Source organism: Podarcis pityusensis (genome assembly GCF_964106645.2).
Source record: "Podarcis pityusensis genome assembly, chromosome: 3".
Classification (NCBI taxonomy): Eukaryota; Metazoa; Chordata; class Lepidosauria; order Squamata; family Lacertidae; genus Podarcis; species Podarcis pityusensis.
In genome coordinates this window covers 119,446,435-119,468,449 of record NC_138026.1, presented here as the reverse complement: position 1 = coordinate 119,468,449, position 22,015 = coordinate 119,446,435, and the positions used below count along the sequence as shown (strand labels likewise).

The following is a 22,015-nucleotide window of genomic DNA, read 5'->3' as shown; positions in this document are numbered from 1 at the left end:
TTCTCAGAGAACAGGCAATCTATAATAGTATAAACAAGGAGAAATCCTTCCAGCCGAGAGCAACAGGAAGCTGCGGGGATGCAAATCCTAAGATGCAGAACAGAAGGCTCCATCACACACACAAACCCGGGAACCGTTGCAAAGGGTCTGTCTCTTACAGACAGGCCATTCCAAACACCCAGAAAAGGCTGTGTGGTGAAAAGAAAACCCAATTGTTTAACTGGGTTAGCCCGCATTTGGGATGGATGAAAGGTAAAGGTAAAGGGGCCCCTGACCATTAGGTCCAGTCGTGGCTGACTCTGGGGTTGCGGCGCTCATCTCGCTTTACTGACCGAGGGAGCCGGCGTACAGCTTCCGGGTCATGTGGCCAGCATGACTAAGCCGCTACTGGCGAACCAGAGCAGCGCATGGAAACGCCATTTATCTTCCCGCCGGAGCGGTACCTATTTATCTACTTGCGCTGGTGTGCTTTCGAACTGCTAGGTTGGCAGGAGCAGGGACCGAGCAACGGGAGCTCACCCTATCGTGGGGATTCGAACCGCCAACCTTCTGATCGGCAAGCCCTAGGCTCTGTGGTTTAAACCCACAGCACCACCCGCGATTGGGCTAAGTCATCAATTCCACCAGGTGACTTTAACCTCCTCCATGTGGGAACATTGGTCCATTTAGCTCAGTACTGTCTGCACGGGCTGGCAGCTGCTTCCCAGCTTTAGGCAGGAGTCTCCAGGTAGGGAGGGGAAAAGGCTCCCTACCCCCATCTGAAACCCCGAACAGGAACCGCCAGATGATGAAAACACTCAGGTAAATGGGCTGAGGGGTTTGTGTCAGTATAGCTTCCTACGCTCTCTATAATTTGGCCACAGGGAAACACGGACCGTTTTGGACTCGGGCGAAGACACTCTTCTCCAGGGAAAGCCTCTGCAATGGCTTTTATGGTGGGGCATTGACTGGGGAGGGGGTGGAAGGCAGTTCCCAGTGCATTAGAAACTCAGATATTTAAGCTAGGCGCCAAATGGCTCCTTAAACCAGGGTTACAGCCGCCGAAACGGAACGCCTAGTGGTATTTGTCAACGCGACTTTTGGATTCCTGAATTTCGTTCTGATTGTGCAGATAAAACATAACAGGTACAATTCTACAGGAGGTGTTGCTAGTGTGTGAAAACGGTCAAGATCCAATGATCCCCAGGCATGTACCTCCAGATGGTGGAGACATCAGGCACCAATCCTGGCACGTGGGCATCTTCACTTGGTCACAAGTGGCCAAAAGCCAGGTGCTAAATGTGCCTGGAGAATTTTGAATGCCGATCGCAGGGAGTTGGACTGGATGAACCAACTCCACAAATCTATTACTCATCCTAGGAAAATCAGCCCCAGTTTTTCTGCCTGCCATACAAACATAGAGGAGCTTTGTCTAGGTACCACCACCATTTTCCCTGAAAGAGCAACATAACATGTAAAGGATAGAGCAGGCTTCCTCAAACTTGGCTTTCCAGATGTTTTGAGACTACAATTCCCATCATCCCTGACCACTGGTCCTGCTAGATAGGGATCATGGGAGTTGTAGGCCAACAACATCTGGAGGGCCACGTTTGAGGAAGCCTGAGATAGAGGCTTGCTTTCCTCGTCCTCCTCTTCTTCATGCTCCAGCTGTGTGATGAAGCAGAGCAAAAAAAAAGTGAATGCTATTCTAGGACTAAGGTTACCAGATTTTTTTCAATGAATGTGGGGACGTTTTTCAACTTCAGTAGGAATGATAGGATTTTGTCAGTGGACTGATTTGTAAATCTGGGGCTGTCCCTGGGAAACGGGGACATCTGGTAACCTTATTCTAGGCTGCATCCACAGAAGTCTAGTGTCCAGCTCAAGGGATCCCGGACATCTTCACTTGGCGGCCAATAAGGTAAAGGTAAAGGGACCCCTGACCATTAGGTCCAGTCATGGCCGACTCTGGGGTTGCGGCGCTCATCTTGCTTTACTGGCCAAGGGAGCCGGCGTACAGCTTCCGGGTCATGTGGCCAGCATGACTAAGTCGCTTCTGGCGAACCAGAGCAGAGCATGGATGCGCCATTTACCTTCCCGCTGGAGCGATACCTATTTATCTACTTGCACTTTGACGTCGCGGGGATTCGAACCGCCGACCTTCTGATCAGCAAGTCCTAGACTCTGTGGTTTAACCCAAAGAGCCACCCACATCCTGGTGCAAAATGCGCCTGGTGAATTTTGAACAGTGGCAGCTTCCCTCCTTTCCAGGCCCACAGCGGCAGGAGAAAGCTGTGCTAGGATGAACACATCAAGGCTTTCCTAGAGACAGATAAGCACTGCAAATAAACTAAAAATTTGCAGAGGAGCCAAGTGGTAAGAACCTAAAAAGCCCTGATTGATCAGGCTGTCTAGACCAGCATATTGTTCTAACGATGGGCAACCGGGTGCCTGTTGTGGGGAATAATCTGCAGAATCTGAACACAACTTCATTCTCCTCTCCTGTGGTTTCCACGATATATATCATTGCATTTTAGACACCGAGTCAAAAATGCTTAATTTGCCCAAGCTCTCCGTGAATAATATCTCTCGGGTTCTTTTTATTGCCACTGTGGCTATGAAATGCGCTGTTTTATTGGCTATATTTTTTTCGGTAATTATATTTTATGAGCTATCTTTGCTATCATTGTTTGTCTTCGTTGCTGGAAGTTGCCTTGAAAATTCTCTGAGCTGAAAAGGCAGATTAGGAGTGTTTAGAGCAAACAAACTCAATGCTAGCTTGGTTGAGGAAGATAGTGACAGGAAGGTTTCCGTTTATTTTTTCAGTGCTATTTGAACCTGACTCCACCACAGTGCTTTTAAAGCAGTGAGTTGTTTTCTCCCCAGCAATAATGAACAAACAAGGTATGAGAAAGGAACATTTGCAAGGCTGTGATTTATCCAGAATCCAGACTGATCTACAGACGAAAGCAAGACTTCAGTGCCCCAACAACAAGGATTCAGCCCACTGGGAACTTTTTCTCCATAAAGCCTTTTATAAGCAACAAACCATGTCCCGGTTTAGTAAGGTTTAGGAGAAAGTTACCCAAATATGGTTAAAAGATGGAACCTAAGTATAGAAGCACAAAATGCGTGCATGTTTCAAGAGGGAAGAATAGTATAAATATGCACCAATGTTTGGTGTTTTTTTAAACCCTTCCAAAATGTTCCCTCAAAGTCCCAGTTCAAAGTGATGCATTCTACTGGTTGTAACTCTCACAAAATGTTATTAAAACAAAGCTTTAAAAGTGGACTAATTATAGAGCACTTTCAAAGCTAAGCACTGCACAAGCTAAGTTTCTGATCCTGTTCCTATATCCTATATATACTTCTACAGGTTCCTTCCAACTCTACAATTCTACGATACCCATTCCGCGTTTGTAAGAACTTGGTCATTTAGTGTGGCATCACCTGCACTGTGGTTTAACCCACAGCGCCACGCGACAGGGTGAGCTCCCGTTGCTCGGTCCCTGCTCCTGCCAACCTCGCAGTTCAAAAGCACGTCAAAGTGCAAGTAGATAAATAGGTACCACTCCAGCGGGAAGGTAGAGGCGTTTCCGTGCGCTGCTCTGGTTCGCCAGAAGCGGCTTAGTCATGCTGGCCACATGACCCGGAAGCTGTACACAGGCTCCCTCAGCCAATAAAGCAAGATGAGCGCCGCAACCACAGAGTCGTCCGCGACTGGACCTAACGGTCAGGGGTCCCTTTACCCCTGCACTGTGGAACTCCCTGCCTGTTGAGATCAAGCTAGCGCCTTCCTTATGCTCTTCTTGGGACCTGCTAAAAACATTCTTGTTTAGGCAAGCCTTCCCAGATTCTTAGAAAGCTGAAGTCATTTTATTCCGTTTTAGCATTTTAACTTTTGTGCTTTTTAAAGTAGGGATGTAATTCTTTCTCGATTCCATCTTTTCGTAAACCGCTTTGAGGTTCTTCACAACCAAGCAGCGAATAGATTTTATGAAATAAACTTTAAAAAATCTTGGTATCCAATTAGCAGCCACATGTTAAGTACACTCGTACCTTCGATCCCGAACGCCTTGCGAGTCGAGCATTTTGGCTCGCGAAAGCCGCAACCCTGGAAGTGAGTGTTCCGGTTTGCAAACGTTCTTTGGAACCCGAACGTCCGACACGACTTCTGCGACTTCCGATTGGCTGCAGGAGGTTCCTGCAACCAATCAGAAGCCACGCCTAGGTTTTGGAAGTCAAACAGCTTTCTGGAATGGATTGCATTCGACCTCCGAGGTACCACTGTACTTCCAAAGTTGAATTTGTTCAGGTCAGATCTCTTTTAGAGCTGAAGGGTGGGGGAAAATAAAGGAACACACCCCGTCCTCAATCCAGCCCTACCGGTGTCTTATGCAAAACTGGTGCCATTCGCTGACTGCCCTGATGTATAAAAGGGAGAGGGTTATGAACAAAAATGCAGAGCAGAGGTCAAGTTTCTGCTTAAAGGAATTTGTCAACATCTCAAAAACTTTTGTGTTCCTTTCGACTTCCATTGCCTTTTTCTCTCTCTCTATCTTTTGCCCCTCACAGGGGAACCCGTCTCTGCTTATCAGTCGTACAGCACAAGCCTTGGGCTGGTGATATGCTGCCTGTCTCTCTCACAGCAATGCATAACTATCTCTTCAAAGACCCAGCCGAGCGCTCTCTGACGCCTGCAAAAGTTTATCTCCCCATGAACCCGCAGCTCCGGCTTGACATCAATAGCACTTTGGTGACGCGCGTCTGGAGGGCGTTAGGAGCCGCCTTGGTGTGGGACAGACAGCAGGAGCTGTTGACAGGGGGCCGGCAGCTGTGAATTGGACGCAGCCGCGTCTATAAAAAGAGCAGCATGTCTATTCTTAGCCCCCTTCCCAAAGCACCCAGGAATGGCGTGTGAGCGCACCTTTCCCCTCTGCACATGACACAGTTGTTGCAAACAAACCTCCCTCAACCTGCTCCCTTGCAGATGTTCTGGACTGTCACAGCCTTCAATGCTTGCGATCCATTATGTAAGCCACTTTCAAGTTCTTTTGAGGAGGCAAACGTAAGAGCCTACTAAAAACCTGGATCAGGTAATCTAGTCGAGCATCTAGGCACAGGTTAATTCTGTGTCCAAGGCAGCTGTCTACCAGCTCCATCTGGTACACAGGATGAGACCCTCCCTGCCCGCAGACTGTCTTGCCAGAGTGGTGCATGCTCTAGTTATCTCCCACTTGGACTACTGCAATGCGCTCTACGTGGGGCTACCTTTGAAGGTGACCCAGAAACTACAACTAATCCAGAATGCGGTAGCTAGACTGGTGACTGGGAGTGGCCACCGAGACCACATAACACCAGTCCTGAAAGACCCTCATTGACTCCCAGTACGTTTCCGAGCACAATTCAAAGTGTTGGTGCTGACTTTTAAATCCTAAACGGCCTCGGCCCAGTATACCTGAAGGAGCGTCTCCACCCCCATCCTTCAGCCTGGACACTGAGGTCCAATGCTGAGGGCCTTCTGGCGGTTCCCTCCCTGTGAGAAGTGAGGTTACAGGGAACCAGGCAAAGGGCCTTCTTGGTAGTGGCACCCGCCCTGTGGAACGCCCTCCCATCAGATGTCAAGGAAATAAACAACTACAGTCATGCCTCTTGTTACGTTTACTTCAGGTTAAATATTTTCAGATTGCGTCTCAGAAGTACTGGAAAGGGTTACTTCCGGGTTTCGCTGCTCGCACATGCGCAGATGCTCAAAATGACGTCACGTGCATGCACAGAAGCGGCGAATCACGACCCGCGCAGACGCGGGTTGCGTTCTGCTCATGTTACCACTGTACCTGATTTTTAGAAGACATCTGAAGACAGCCCTGTTTAGGGAAGCTTTTAATGTTTGATGTTTTATCGTGTTTTTAATCATCTGTTGGGAGCCACCCAGAACTGGGGGCAACTTCTGCTATGTGGGTGTCTCACCTCAGATCCAAAACTACTGAGCCATAGCCCATCTCTGGAGAGGAGCAGCAAAGAAAGATGTCTATTGGACATAGACTCCACCAACCACTAGAAACCAAAGAACCACCAAGAGTAGACCTGTCCTCCCTGGATATCCAGCTCAACTGCTCATGCAGACGTGACACAGGGAGATAATGTTGGTTACTGTCGGAGCAATTCATCTCTTACCTGCTGCTGACTTTGCTCCTCAAGGTTGAGCTTGACCTCCAGAGACTGACGAGCTTCCAGGAAGGCTTTGCGGTGCTTACGATCGGCCATGTAGTACGACATGATGCCCACGCAGATGGTACACAGGTAGATGGCAACGTTGGACAAGATCTTGAAGGGGAGAAAGAGAGAGGTGGTAAGTCAATCTGCAGAAGATGGAGACCATTTCTTTGCTCCAGGAGAGGCAGGTATGGAAGACGAGAGCAACCAAGCTCCTGTCGCACCTATGCGTAAGAGGTCACCATTGGTCAGTACTGCACTGCAGCCCTCCAGATGTTTTGGACCACAACTCCTTTCAGCCCCTGTTGGGAGTTGGTAGTCTTCATATAAATTAATACTCTTTTTTGACAACCAGATCCCTAAATATTTTACCTTCTTTTTAATTTCTAAAACCGTCAGTTGTTGGAGTTCTTTATTTTCATCTGCACTTAAATTTTTAGTTAATAATTTGGTTTTTTGGTAGTTTACCTTTAGTCCTGCCATTTCCCCATATGTCTTAATTCATCCTAATGCCACTAGAATGCTTTCTTTTGGGTCTTGGGTCTAACTTTATAGGATTTTTTTTCCAATTACAATTGCTTTTATTTTGTCTTCCTTTCTTAGATTTTGCAAAAGGATTTCCAGAACTAGTATAAATAATAAGGGTGATAAGGGACAGCCCTACCTTGTCCCCTTGGTGATTGGAAAACTTTCAGTCAAATTTCCGTTTATTATTAACCTTGCTCTTTGCTGGTGATATATCTCTGCTATAGCCTTTCCCATTCTTCCTCTAATTCCCATTGTTTCAATTTGTTTTTTCATAAAGTGCTGTCCTGTTCCTGCTGAGAAGGTGGAGAAACCGACATATAAAACTGTTCTGCTACTGCGCAGAATCTACCTACACCAGGCACCCCCAAACTCGGCCCTCCAGATGTTTTTCAGACTACAACTCCCATCATCCCTAGCTAACAGGACCAGTGGTCAGGAATGATGGGAATTGTAGTCCCAAAACATCTGGAGGGCCGAGTTTGGGGGTGCCAGGACTACACCAACAAGGGATGCTTTGTGGAGCATGGAGAGAAGCTGGGGTACCTGAAAATCAAAGCTGCTGTTAAAGGCAGAGGAGCGAGAGCTGGCAAAAACATTGGCAACCCTCCCAGGCCCACCACTCCTGGTAAAGTATGCGTGGGTGTCCCGGCTGTTCCCAGAACACAAAGCACCGTATTTTTCGCTCTATAGGACGCACCAGACCACATGACGCACCTAGTTTTTGGAGGAGAAAAACAAGAAAAAATATATTCTGAATCTCAGAAGCCAGAACAGCAAGAGGGATCGCTGCACAGTGAAAGCAGCAATCCCTCTTGCTGTTCCGGCTTCTGGGATAGCTGCACAGCCTGCATCCGCTCCATAAGACGCACACACATTTCCCCTTACTTTTTAGGAGGGAAAAAGTGAGTCTTATAGAGCAAAAAATACGGTATTTCCACCCCCCCGGTCTTGCCTGGCAGCCCTTTCAGATGCCTCTCACATGACCTTGCTAATTACAACTGGTTAAGGTGTTTTGGAAAAGAAAAAAGAAAAAACCTGCCAGGTCTCTAAGCACCTGTGTGTCGAGGGGCCTGAGGGAGGTACCTGGGGAGAGCAATTTCTTAAACGGAGCTTTGCATCTGATGGCCTTTGCAGCAAACAGTTTCTTGCCTTCCGTGGAGGAACCAGAGGAACCAGATCGTGCCTGGGCTCAGATGCTACAGAGATGCCTAATTTTAAAATATTGCGCACAGATGCTGGACTGGAGGGGACACCGGTCTGACTTGGTGTGAAACAGTTGTGCATGTCCCCGACGTTGGAATACAGTGGTACCTCAGGTTACAGACGCTTCAGGTTACAGACTCCGCTAACCCAGAAATATTACCTCAGGTAAAGAACTTTGCTCAGGATGAGAAGAGAAATCGCACAGCAGCAGCGCGGTGGCAGCGGGAGGCCCCATTAGCTAAAGTGGTGCTTCAGGTTAAGAACAGTTTCAGGTTAAGAACGGACCTCTGGAACAAATTAAGTTCTTAACCAGAGGTACCACTGTATAGGACTCTGCCTTACACCGCATTGGTCCATGTGAATGTAGCTGAAATCACCCACCACTCTTTTGTCTCCCCTTTCAGATGCTTCCTGGACTTCACTCATCAGCTCAAGGTCTTGTTTTGATTGGGGGGGACAATAGTCTGTCCGCAGTACAAACTTCCTTTCCGAGCCAGATATCGCCACCCACAGAAATTCTGTGGAGGGGTCCGTCCCTTTGGAGCTGGGGTCGGCAACGTGAGGCCCATGGGCCGGATGCGGCCTACGAAGACCATTTTACTGGCCCACGAGCCGCCCCCAATCCGAGCTGCCCACTCGGCAAGTCCCCACGTGCTGTGCTAATCCAGCACAACGTGCGGGGACTCACTGAGCGGTGCCAGAAATGACGACTGCGCACGCACAGATACCGGAATTCGCTTCTGCGCATGCCCAGACGCCGAAAATCGCTTCTGCACAGGCATGAATTTCCGGCATTGCGCTGCGCCGGTCCAGCCCACGAACAATCTCCACGGGACTGATCCAGCCCATGGCTGGTAAGCCTTGCTGACCTCTGCTTTGGAGATTTCTAGCTAGCAGTGTGCCCTCTCTGGTGGTGTGCAGTGTGACATCACCTCCAGAGCATCCTTCTCTGTCCTGCCAGTAGCGTTTATATTTTATTATTATACGTGTCTTGGTCATTTATGAAAAAGAACTTAGAAATAATGGGCATAGGTACAAATTTTCTAAGGAGTATAGAGGCAATTTACAAATAAAAAAATGCGGAATTTATAATAAACAGTGGATTAACAGAGAGCTTCAAAATCACAAAGGGTACAAGACAGGGCTGCCCTTTGTCACCTCTGTTATTTATATCAATATTGGAAGTACTACTTAAAAATATAAGTGAGACAGAAAGAATTACAGGGATAAAGTGTGGCGAGAAAGAATATAAGGTTAAAGCCTTCGCCGACAATATAGTATTAACAGTACAGGAACCTATAACTTCAACAGCGGAAGCATTAAAAGTACCGTATTTTTTGCTCTATAAGACTCACTTTTTCCCTCCTAAAAAGTAAGGGGAAATGTGTGTGCGTCCTATGGAGCGAATGTAGGCTGCGCAGCTATCCCGGAAGCCAGAACAGCAAGTGGGATTGCTGCTTTCACTGCAAGTGGGGCCTGTCTCTTTCGTACAGGCCCAGTTTGTCCCAAAATGTTCCCCCAGGGTGCCTAGCAAATCCAAACCCCTCCTTGGTATGCTATTCATGCATTAACACTGCAAAGCTGCCCCTACGTCTGGAACCCGTAGCATTTCAGAGAAAGATATCCAGGAAGGTCCTAGCTTTCAACATCCTCCCTAGCAGCCTAAACTTTCCTTCCATCGTCTCACAACTACATTTCCCTATGTCCTTGGGTCTGGCATGTACCATGGTCACTGGTTCCATCCCAGCACTATCTACAGACTATTTAGACGATAAGACACACCGCAGGCATGCAAATAACTCTGCAGTCTGCACACCCTTCACCCCCCCTCCCCAGCAAGCAATCTATGTTCCTTATGATCATATCGCCAGCTGATGTTTTATTATGTTTTTATTATTGTGCTGTCAATGACAAACCTAGATAGCATCTTAAAAAGCAGAGACATCACCTTGCCAACCAAGGTCTGTATAGTTAAAGCTATGGTTTTCCCAGTAGTGATGTATGGAAGTGAGAGCTGGACCATCAAGAAGGCTGATCGCCGAAGAATTGATGCTTTTGAATTCTGGTGCTAGAGGAGACTCTTGAGAGTCCCATGGACTGCAAGAAGATCAAACCTCTCCATTCTGAAGGAAATCAGCCCTGAGTGCTCACTGGAAGGACAGATCCTGAAGCTGAGGCTCCAATACTTTGGCCACTCATGAGAAGAGAAGACTTCCTGGAAAAGACCCTGATGTTGGGGAAGATGGAGGGCACAAGGAGAAGGGGACGACAGAGGACGAGATGGTGGGACAGTGTTCTCGAAGCTACGGACATGAGTTCGACCAAACTGCGGGAGGTAGTGGAAGACAGGAGTGCCTGGCGTGCTCTGGTCCATGGGGCTATGAAGAGGCAGACACGACTAAACGACTAAACAACAACAACAATTATTATGCTGTAAGCCACACTGAGTGGTGGGGAACCCAGTTGGATGGGCAGGATATAAATGACATATTATTATTATTATTATTATTATTATTATTATTATTATTATCAGCATCCCTCCTCCACCATTCCTCACAAACATGCATCCATCACCTTCAACATTGCCAAGCGGTCCTCTGCAAAGAGCAAAAGCCCACTAAGAACTGTGGTTTTACTTTTTGGAGTTTGTAAGGCAACATTCACTTTAAAAATGACTGCTCATTTTAAGTAACTGGAAAAATCTATCTACCTTATTTTATGTCATCCTCTTTTATTCCACTGTACACATTTGGATAACGCATGTTTTCTACTTTGTCTCCTTTAACTCTCTGTGCTGTTCCGTCAACCATAATAATAAAGATTTGATTCGATTCCTCTCTTACATGCCTTTTCTTCGAACCAAAATCCCCCAAATACTGCAACCCTTTCTGCAACTTCTGGGGAAGTCTCTCCTCCTCTTGATGACTTCTGGTTTCCCCTTTCTGAACCTTTTCCAAATCAACAATATCCTTTTTGACCCAGCCTGGGTGCTCTTTAGATATTTCGGACTACAGTTCCCATGAGCTCCATCTCTCTCCCTCTCTTGCACAGAACCACATACTTTAACTCAGGCTGCCAAAAGTTTTGTTTATCCAGTTAGACAAACTTTCGTTTTATTTTTTAAAAAGCTATTTTATGAGTTTTGCATTAAGCACGTCTTCCATGGGGTTGCTGGGAGACAGTAAACACAACATCTCGTTTATCTTTCAAATATCACTGCATTTGAATCGCTGGTTGCCGTTTCTTAAAAATGAAATAAAAACCCACGATTCTCATGCCACACTATTTAACTTCCTCCCTCCTCCAAAAAGAGTTATCCTCCTAACTCACGGACCAGCAAGGAGGCTAGAATCAGAGGCAGCGTCAGCTTCAGAGCAAGTAAAAGGTGACATGGTAGAAATTGATAAAACCATGAATGGCATGCAGAAAAATATCTCTCCCTCTTTCACAACGCTGGAACTCGTGGGCATCCAATGGAAGAAGGCTGGAAGATTCAGGACAGATGGGGAAAAAGGACTGCTTTACGCAGTGCGTTGTTAAACTACGGAACTCCCTGCCACAGGAGGCAGTTGGCGGTCACCAAGTGGGATGGCTTTAAAACAAATTCATGGAAGGGAGCGGTGTTGGTGGCTACTAACCACCTGTTGGAAGCTTTTAATGTTTGATGCATTGCTGTATTTTAATATTTTGTTGGAAGCCACCCAGAGTGGCTGGGGAATCCCAGCCAGATGGGCGGGGTAATAATAATAATGTATTATTATTATTATTATTATTATTATTATTATTATTATTATTCCATGGTGCAGGATACTCAGCTATTGCTCTGGCACACAAGCAGGCAGATTCCTCTGTTTATTTAGATTTACTGTTGTTGTTTTTGTTGTTTAGTCGTATAGTCGTGTCCGACTCCTCGTGACCCCCTGGACCAGAGCACGCCAGGCACTCCTGTCTTCCACTGCCTCCCGCAGTTTGGTCAAACGCATGCTGGTAGCTTCGAGAACACTGTCCCACCATCTCGTCCTCTGTCTTCCCCTTCTCCTTGTGCCCTCCATCTTTCCCAACATCAGGGTCTTTTCCAGGGAGTCTTCTCTTCTCATGAGGTGGCCAAAGTCTTGGAGCCTCAGCTTCAGGATCTGTCCTTCCAGGGAGCACTCAGGGCTGATTTCCTTCAGAATGGAGAGGTTTGACCTTCTTGCACTCCATGGGACTCTCAAGAGTCTCCTCCAGCACCAGAATTCAAAAACATCAATTCTTTGGCGATCAGCCTTCTCTATGGTCCAGCTCTCACTTCCATACTTCACTACTGGGAAGACCATAGCTTTTACTATACGGACCTTTGTTGGCAAGGTGATGTCTCTACTTTTTAAGATGCTGTCTTAATTTACTGTTACTGCCTTTTATTATTTCTATCTTGCTCTTATATCCTACAGTAAGTACCCAGGGCAGACTACAAGAATTATGTTCCTAGCAACTGATATTAGGAGATACACTGTCTCTGAACATGGAGGCTCTCCGTAAGGTCCCCATTACTAATACCAACTTGTATATATTTCTTTTAATCCTCCCCACAACTCCCTCCCCACACTCTTCGTGTATCTGTCTTTTTTCCCCCTTTTCCTCCTCCTTGATTGCAAATCAGCAGGCAAAGTTTTTCGTCAATATTTACCTGGTGCAAAACGCGGCAGGGCTCGGGAAACAACGGTTAAAACAACTAAACCACTGTCGAACAGCGGGCGTGCAAATTGAGCCAGCGTGGTTATAGTGGTGAGAGTGTCAGGCTAGGACCCAGGAGACCAGGGTTTGAATCTCCCACTCAGCCGCCGCCGAAGCTCACAGGGTGGGCCTTGGGCTGCTCACCACCTCTGAACCTGACCTACCTCACAGAGTTGTCCTGGAATTAAACGAGGAGGGACAGAACCATGCGCTCCACCTGGGGGTGGGGGGAGGTGGGATATGAATGCAATAAACATTCAGGGCAGCTGTTTACCAGCTCCATCTGGTACGTAGACTGAGACCCTATCTGCCTGCGGACTGTCTCTCCAGAGTGGTGCATGCCCTAGTTATCTCTCGCTTGGACTACTGCAATGCGCTCTACGTGGGGCTACCTTTGAAGGTGACCCGGAAACTACAACTAATCCAGAATGTGGCAGCTAGACTGGTGACTGGGAGCGGCTGCCGAGACCACATAACACCGGTCTTGAAAGACCTACATTGGCTCCCACTACGTTTCTGAGCACAATTCAAAGTGTTGGTGCTGACCTTGAAAGCCCTAAACAGCCTCGGTCCAGTATACCTGAAGGAGCGTTTCCACCCCCATCGTTCTACCCGGACACTGAGGTCCAGCGCCGAGGGCCTTCTGGCGGTTCCCTCATTGCGAGAAGCCAAGTTACAGGGAACCAGGCAGAGGGCCTTCTCAGTAGTGGCGCCCTCCCTGTGGAACGCCCTCCCACCAGATGTCAAAGAGAACAACAACTACCAGACTTTTAGAAGACATCTGAAGGCAGCCCTATTTAGGGAAGCTTTTAACGTTTGATGTATTACAGTATTTTAATATTTTTTTTGGAAGCCGCCCAGAGTGGCTGCGGAAGCCCAGCCAGATGGGCGGGGTAGAAACAATAAATTATTATTATTATTATTATTATTATTATTATTATTATTATTAACCAGGGGTCAGCAAACTTACCGCGCCTCAGGCCGGTGTCTCCAGCGGCGGGCTGGAGGGCGGGGGAGCGCGTGCCCATATGCGTGAACACACTCTATTTCCGGCACACTTCTGGGTCGGAGGAGCACCGGAAATAGCTTGTGCGCATGCGTACGGGCCTCCTCCGACCCGGAAGTGCAACGTAAATAACACTTGCACATGCGCAAATAACGCTTGCGCATGCACACAAGCCATTTCCGATGCTCCTCCAACCCGAAAGTGGGCAGCCGCGCAGCACAGCACCGGTAAGAGTGGGGGGTTACCACAGGCTGGATAAACAAGTCCCTCAGGCCTTATCCAGCCCGCGGGCCTTAGTTTGGGAACCCCTGCGATAAACAATATAAATTCAATGCAATGGAACACCACACAAGGGTGGAAACAAGGACGAGGATAAAAGCTGCGCCTGCTGGCACAGAATCATAGAATTGTAGAGTTGGAAGGGACCCAACGGTCATCTAGTCCAACCCCCCCGAAATGCAGAAATCTCAGCTAAAGCATCCCTGACAGGTGGCCATCCATCCTCTGCTTAGAAACCTCCAAGGAAGGATCCGTTCCACTGTCAAACAGCTCTTATGGCCACAAAGCCTTTCCAGCGAAGGAAAAGGCGGCAGCTTTACAGCAGGGAAGCTAAACAGTAGAATATCTGGCGGGGTTGGGGGAGAGGAGGATAATAAATTGAAATTGAATTGAATTGAAATTGAAATACTTTGTTGTCACTTGTACAACTTGTATACAGTGAGATACAGGAGCAGCCCCCACTCAGCTCTCTTAGTCTTAATTCCCCTCGTTTACTGACGCACACCCACCAAACCCCAAAGTCAGTTGCCCTGTTGTTATCTTTTCATTCATCAGCCTAACAGCCCAGGATAGAAGCTGTTCTTTACCCTGTTGGTGCGACTAATCCTGCATCTATATTTTTTGCCCGAGGGCAGGAGATCAAGAAAGTGCCAGCCAGAGTGTGAATAATCATCCCTGAGAATTTTCCTCACTCTCCTGAGGCAACGTTCTTCTGCTATTTCATCCAGCAGATTCACGGGACAGCCCATAATATCTTGCGCTATATTCGCCACCCTCTGCAGGCACTTCCTATCAGATGATGTCAAACCAGCGTACCACACCGTGATGCAGTATGAAAGGACACTTTCTATTGTGGACCGGTAGAAGGAGGTCATCAAATGTTGATTGACATCGTTCTTCCGCAATATTCTGAGAAGATGGAGTCTCTGTTGGGCTCTCTTAACCACTTGGGTTGTATTGATTTTCCAAGTAAGGTCTTCACTGACATAAACTCCTAGGAATTTAAAGGAAGAGACTCTCTCCACACAGCCCTCCCCGATGTACAGTGGGGCTAGTTCTCCTCTCTTCCTCCGAAAGTCCAACACCATCTCATTTTTCTTGCTGATATTAAGGTGCAAGTTGTTCCCTAGGCACCGTGTAGATATTTTTTGGACCTCCCCTCTATACGCTGATTCGTCTCAACCTGTTATTAAACCCATTATGGTGGTGTCATCTGCAAACTTTATAATTGCAGTAGACGGGTCAGATGATACACAATCGTATGTATACAATGAATACAGGTAGGGACTTAGCACACATCCCTGGGGTGTGACAGTGATGATTGTTAAGGAATTAGATGTTACGCGTCCGATCTTCACTGTTTCTGTCCGATCTATCAGAAAGTCTTTAATCCAGTCACAGATGGTAGGAGAAAGGTTCATGTTCATATAGAATCATAATAAATGCATCAGAGAAGAGGGATATCCCCTTCCGCAGGCTCTGAAGGGGGGGGTGAGGGAGGGAAGCCGCCACCACCCCAACAAATGTGCACCAGGGACTTGCTATTTTTAGCTCCTTGGGGTTGTCATGACAACCAACCTGCTTTTGGAGCACTGAGGAAGCATCCGAGCGGGATTTGGAAGCCCAGCGATCAATGACTGCAAAAGAACGGCACCTGTTCTCTCTGGGGTGGAGATCACCATTTTCCTGGGAAGCCCATAAACCATGGAAGGAGCATGACCCAAAAGGAAAGCTGTGAGCCGCCTGGCACAAGATCTGCAGCGGTGGTTTCTCCCTCGGCCATTTGTATTCTCTGGGTTTGGACAAAGAGATAAAGCAAATGTAGGAAGAGGCTGCTGGATGAGGCCACGAGCCCATCTCGTCCAGCATCTTGTTCCCACATTGGCCAACCAATGGGAAACCCTCGAGCAGGATTCGAACACAAGAGCCTCTCACAGCAGTGAGTTCCATAGTTTAAAGGTAAAGGTAAAGGGACCCCTGACCATTAGGTCCAGTCGCAGATGTCTCTGAGCTTGCGGCACTCATCTTGCTCTATTGGCCGAAGGAGCCGGCATACAGCTTCCGGGTCATGTGGCCAGCGTGACTAAGCTGCTTCTGGCGAACCAGAGCAGCACATGGAAACGCCGTTTACCTTCCCGCTGGAGTGGTACCTATTTATCTACTAGCACTTTGACGTGCTTTCGAACTGCTAGGTTGGCAGGAGCTAGGACCGAGCAACGGGAGTTCATCCCGTCACGGGGATTCGAATCGCCAACCTTCTGATCGGCAAGTCCTAGGCTCTGTGGTTTAACCCACAGCGCCACCCGCGTCCCCATTCCATAGTTTAACAGCATACAAAGACGCTCTGCCTCCATTGAGAGTATAAAATAAAAACGAAAATTAATGGTTTTATAAGGTGTGTGTCTTCGTTTCTCAATTTGACTTGCGGTTATTTTTATCGACCTTAATTATCCTTCATTGCAAATGTTAAGAGTGAATTTCTGTTTAATTATTTGCTGATGTTCTGAGAGTTAATTTTGTTGTTTATTGTTATATTCTAATAGATTATTGAATATTACTTTATTTGATATGAGTCGTTCCATTTTAAAGTCACGTTTCATTACATTTTTTTTGCATTGGGTCAGATTATTATAAAGTGTGTGCTCTTGGTTGCATATTTTGTTGCTGTCAACCGCCTTGGGCGTAGTAATATAGAAAGGCGGTATACAACTTAAAAGTAAAATGAAATTAAATGCTTCCTAATTGCAGTTTCTGGAAACCGCAGGAGAGGAGACAGTCGTCTGGTGCTTGGGTTTTTCTTGTGATCTTCCTACAGACATCTGGGACAGCAAACCCAAACCCAATCCCCAGTACCTATCCTTATGTAGCCAAAACCACCCAGGCAAACAAGGCCAGTACTAGCAGGCTTGGAAGGAGCTTTGGGTTTGAAGAAGTAATTTTGAAAGGGAGTATCTAAAGGTAAAGGGACATGGGTGGCGCTGTGGTCTAAACCACAGAGCCTAGGGCTTGCTGATCAGAAGGTCAGCAGTTCGAATTCCCACGACGGGGTGAGCTCCCATTGCTCAGTCCCAGCTCCTGCCAACCAAGCAGTTCAAAAGCACGCCAGTGCAAGTAGATAAATAGGTACCGCTCCGGCGGGAAGGTAAACAGTGTTACCAGACTTTTAGAAGACATCTGAAGGCAGCCCTGTTTAGGGAAGCTTTTAATGTTTAATAGACTATCGTATTTTAATATTCTGTTGAAAGCCGCCCAGAGTGGCTGGGGAAACCCAGCCAGATGGGCGGGGTATAAATATATTATTATTATTATTATTATTATTATTATTATTATTATTCCGTGCACTGCTCTGGTTTCTCCAGAAGCAGCTTAGTCCTGCTGGCCACATGACCCGGAAAAACTGTCTGCGGAAAACGCTGGCTCCCTTGGCCAATAAAGTGAGATGAGCGCCGCAACCCCAGAGTCCTTCGCGACTGGAGGGGTCCGTTACCTTTTTTTTAATCTAAAGGGAAGAAACCCCGAAACAGCCCAGTGTGGACTAAGCAGAACACTGAGTGTCTGTGGGGGGCAAGGACCAGAAAACGGAAGTTGGGAGGTATGGGATACAGAAAGCAGCTGGCTGGCTGGGACAAAGAATAGCAATGGACGGCAGATATAGCTCGATTAGTAGAGCACCAGACTTTTAATATCAGGGTCAGGAGTTTGAGCCCCACATTGGGCGAAAGATTCCTGCATTGCAGGGGGTTGGACTAGATGACCCTCGTGGTCCCTTCCCATTGTTGCAGGAAACTCCCCCCCCCCAATCATTCAGTTTGTACAAACACGACACACACTCACACATGACATACACGACGTTTCTGTTATAAATTCATAGTAAATCAACCATACATCGGATTTACACTGGTCCACTTTTATTTTACTCCATGAAGGACGGACTATCAAAGAGGGATGGTTTGATACAGGACGGCCATAATCCCTGAACTGCACCAGCACATACACAGGAGCCCTACCCAGTTGGCATGACAACCTTGATGGTCCCAGACAGAAGACCATCAAGGTCACAAAGGACTTGCATATGGGAATGGATTCAACATGGACTGGAACAAAGGAAATTGATCAGATCTTCCCTCTGGGGGCAGGAAACTGCCAGCTCCCCTTTGTCCTCTGGAAATGGCTCATGGGGAGGGGGAAAGGAGGAACAAGCCAGGTGACAAGATACTCAGGTTACCTCCACAACTCCTCCCTCAACCCCTCCTTTTTGTGATGTGTCAATGATGTAGTCATGATGTAGTTGTGATGTAGTTCTAGGGGTGTAGTTTGGGGGGTTAGTAACTAATAAAAGTTGGGGTCTTCTTTTGTTCTGGGCTTCCATCTTGTTCCACCTGGTGGCAGGTGGGAGTCCTGTCGCGACCGTCTTCAATAAAGACCAAGCCTACTGGCTGCTGTTTTGCTCTGGTATTCCTGGCTGGTGTCGTTGTTTTTTTGTCCAAGGGAGCCCTCGGATTTCTCCGTTAACACCATTCTAGGATTGTATGATCCACGCACGACAGTATTTTATTGCAGGTCTCCGCTTGTGCTTTCTGTGTTTCCCCACTCAGAAAAAGCTGTGGATTGTCCTTGCGATCTGCAAGCCCAAAGCCCTCGGGTTCAACAGCAGTGGATCACGCTCACCAACCACCTCCTTCTCCCCCCCACTGCTGATTTTTCGGATGTACCCCCCCCCTTTGAGCAAGGTGCATGTCCAAAAATGGGCTTAACCGCAGCGGGAAAAGTTCTGGGGCAGAAAGTCCAAGGCCTGCCATCGCCCCGGCCAAGTGTGTGTTATTCTCCTGCAGGCTCGTGGCTCAGGAGGTGGCTGCTCCCCGCGGAGACAGACGCCCGGGGCTTTACTTGCCTGCGTTAAACACAAGCAATTAGCTCTAAAGAGGGCAAGGGAGGCAGAGAGGCTGAAAACACGCAAACAAACTCCCAACGTCGCCCCACTGGGGCGGCCGGCCTCCGAGTGTGTGTGTGTGTTTGTGTGCAGTTATTGTGACAGAAAATTTGTGTACACACAACTCGCTCCTATAAATAGCACAGGACCAGCCTAGCGAGGCAAGCTCTGATTCCGAGGAGCTCCGGGTCTGAAAGCAGGAACGGCAGCAGTTCCACGCTGAGTTGCACCCTGGGGTTTTTCATAAAAAGCAGTTTGTTTAGACACTTAAGAGGCGCCCGTTGTATTGGGCCATTGGCCCCTCTAGTCCAATATACAGTGGTACCTCGGGTTACATACACTTCAGGTTACAGACTCCGCTAAACCAGGAATAGTACCTCGGGTTAAGAACTTTGCTTCAGGATGAGAACAGAAACTGTGCTCCGGCGGCACAGCAGCAGCAGGAGGCCCCATTAGCTAAAGTGGTGCTTCAGGTTAAGAACAGTTTCAGGTTAAGTACAGACCTCTGGAACGAATTAAGTACTTAACCTGAGGTACCAGTGTACTGCAGCATCCTACTGGATGCCTGTGGGAAACTGCGAAGGCCGGACCAGAGTGCCAGAGTGCTTTCCCCTCCTGCAGTTTCCAGCAATAGGAATAGAATAGAATAGAATTTTATTATTACGGTCACAGACCTGTTCCGGGTCACTTACAACATCAGGAAAATCATAAAACACAAAAGGAATACATTGAATTGCAATTGGGTATAACAGAACCAATTCAAATATAGAGGTAGTTAAAAAAAAATATTAAATCTTGATCACTAAAATATAACCTAAAATTATCATTTAAAACCTTGATCATTTTGGTAGTACAGCTTGTTCCCTAAGTTTTACGGCAGTCGCACAGAATTTGGCCACCCTGAGCGTGATCTCTAGATCCTTGTCCTCTACCAGGAGTTTTAGACATTGAAGTTCGGACACAATTGGAGATTTTTGTATAACAGGAGTTGTAAATACCGAGCGTATATCCCCGTAGAAACGGCAGCGTAACAAGACATGAGAGACAGTTTCCACCTCCATCAAGCCACAGGGGCAGACTTGTTCCACGTACGGTTTACCCTCGAATCAGCCCTGCAGTAAGGCAGATGGCAGCACGTTGAACCTAGGGAGGGTAAATGACCTTCCCAGCAACAGGTATTCCGCATTCCTGCCTCCATTTTGCAGATGCTGAGCTTTGCATCCTGACTAGTCAACACTGAAAGCCCTCTCCGCCTCCGTGAATTTGTCTCTCCCTCTTCTAAAGCCATCCAAGTAGGTGGCAGGGAAACTGTGGCAGGGAGTTCCACAGTTCAACTCTGTCCTTTCTTTTACCTGCCCCGAATCTCCCAAGGTTCAGCTTCGTTGGATGAATCCTGGTGCTGTGAGAGAGGGGAAAAAACCTTTTCTCTATGCACTCCATCCACAATCAGTTAAAGGAAGTGGACTCTGTTTCGCCAGGAGATTAGAAGACCGAAGAGGGGCCTTTTCAAAGGACTTTTCAAAGACTTAGGGCTCATCCACACACACACACCCTCCATTTGCCCTACTGCTTTCACCGGGGAAACTCGCACTTTAGCACTGAACTGGAACAAATGAGAATCGGGTTGAAGCTGAAAGTTGAAAGGTTCAGGGTGGATAAAACACAAGAGTAAGCTCTTTCTGCAGTGGCTCCCCATTTGCTGAATGCTCTCCCCAAGGAGGTTCAGCTGGTGCCTTCATCATCATCATCATCATCATCATTACTACTACTACTACTACTACTACTACAAAGCACAAACAATTGTCTCTATTCCCTTCTTATTAACCTATTGCATTTCTATCCCACTACAGTGGTACCTCAGGTTACATACGCTTCAGGTTACAGACTCCACTAACCCAGAAATAGTACCTCGGGTTAAGAACTTTGCTTCAGGATGAGAACAGAAATCGCGTGGCGGCAGCGGGAGGCCCCATTAGCTAAAGTGGTGCTTCAGGTTAAGAAACAGTTTCAGGTTAAGTACGGACCTCCGGAACGAATTAAGTACTTAACCCGAGGTACCACTGTACTTTTTTCAAGGTTGCTTACGAGATTCTCCCCCCTCCCTCATTTAATCCCCCCCCCAAACAACCCTGTGAGGTTGGTTCGGCTGAGAGGCAGTCCAACACTCTAACCGCTACACCACCCTGCCTTTCCTCCAGAGACAGCATCTCTGAAACAGATGTTGGCTGTTTCCAGATTCATGAGACCCTTCAGGATGTGGCCCGCCAGCCGTGTTCTGCAGCCAGGCTACACCGTTTCAAAAGGCCGGCTTTTCCGAATACTAAGCACACATATACAAAAGCCCATACAGTGGTGCCCCGCAAGACGAATGCCTCGCAAGACGGAAAACCCGCTAGACGAAAGGGTTTTCCGTTTTGGAGGTGCTTCGCAAAACGAATTTCCTATGGGCTTGCTTCGCAAGACGAAAATGTCTTGCGAGTTCCTGCGGGGTTTTTTCCTCCCCCCCCTTTTTCCCAAGCCGCTAAGCCGCTTATCAGCTGATCCGCTGATCCGCTAAGCCGCTTAACAGCTGATCGCTAAGCCGCTTATCAGCTGATCCGCTAAGCCGCTTAACAGCTGATCCACTAAGCCGCTTATCAGCTGATCCGCTAAGCCGCTAAGCCGCTTATCAGCTGATCCGCTAAGCCCGCTAAGCCGCTAATAGCGCTAATCCGCTAAACCGCTAATGGGCTTGCTTCGCAAGACCAAAAAACCGCAAGACGAAGAGACTCGCGGAACGGATTCTTTTCGTCTTGCGAGGCACCACTGTATATGAAGCTCTGGAGGGAGAACAGGCGCACGTGCTTCCTCCTTCGCCAAAGGCCCAGAAATAGCGACATGATAAACACACACTCCATCCTTTCTGAACGACACACTCAGACCCCGGGGGGGCAGAGGAAGGGGGGTGCGGGCCGCCCTGGGTGTCACCACTGAGGGGGTGACAAAATGCCGGGCGGCACTCACCACGAGGCCTGCAGCGTGCCCGAGCCACACGTCTCTCCTGGGAGAGACACGTGGCTCGGGCGTGCGCTGGCTGCACGGTGCCCAAATGGTCCATCCATTGCCTCCCTCCCCAGCAGTGGGGCGACTGAATGGGAGGAGGCAGGCAGACTCCAGAAGCC

The 22,015-nt window shown here is 47.8% G+C and overlaps 1 protein-coding gene across 1 annotated transcript in view; it reads right to left on the bottom strand.

Moving 5' to 3' along the window:
• ADCY3 (adenylate cyclase 3) overlaps positions 1-22,015 on the bottom strand; it is a 93,187-nt gene that overhangs the window by 60,189 nt on the left and 10,983 nt on the right. The window contains exon 3 of the mRNA XM_081000880.1: positions 6,157-6,306. Coding sequence (XP_080857006.1) covers positions 6,157-6,306 — 150 coding nt within the window. The remainder of the gene's footprint in view (positions 1-6,156; positions 6,307-22,015) is intronic.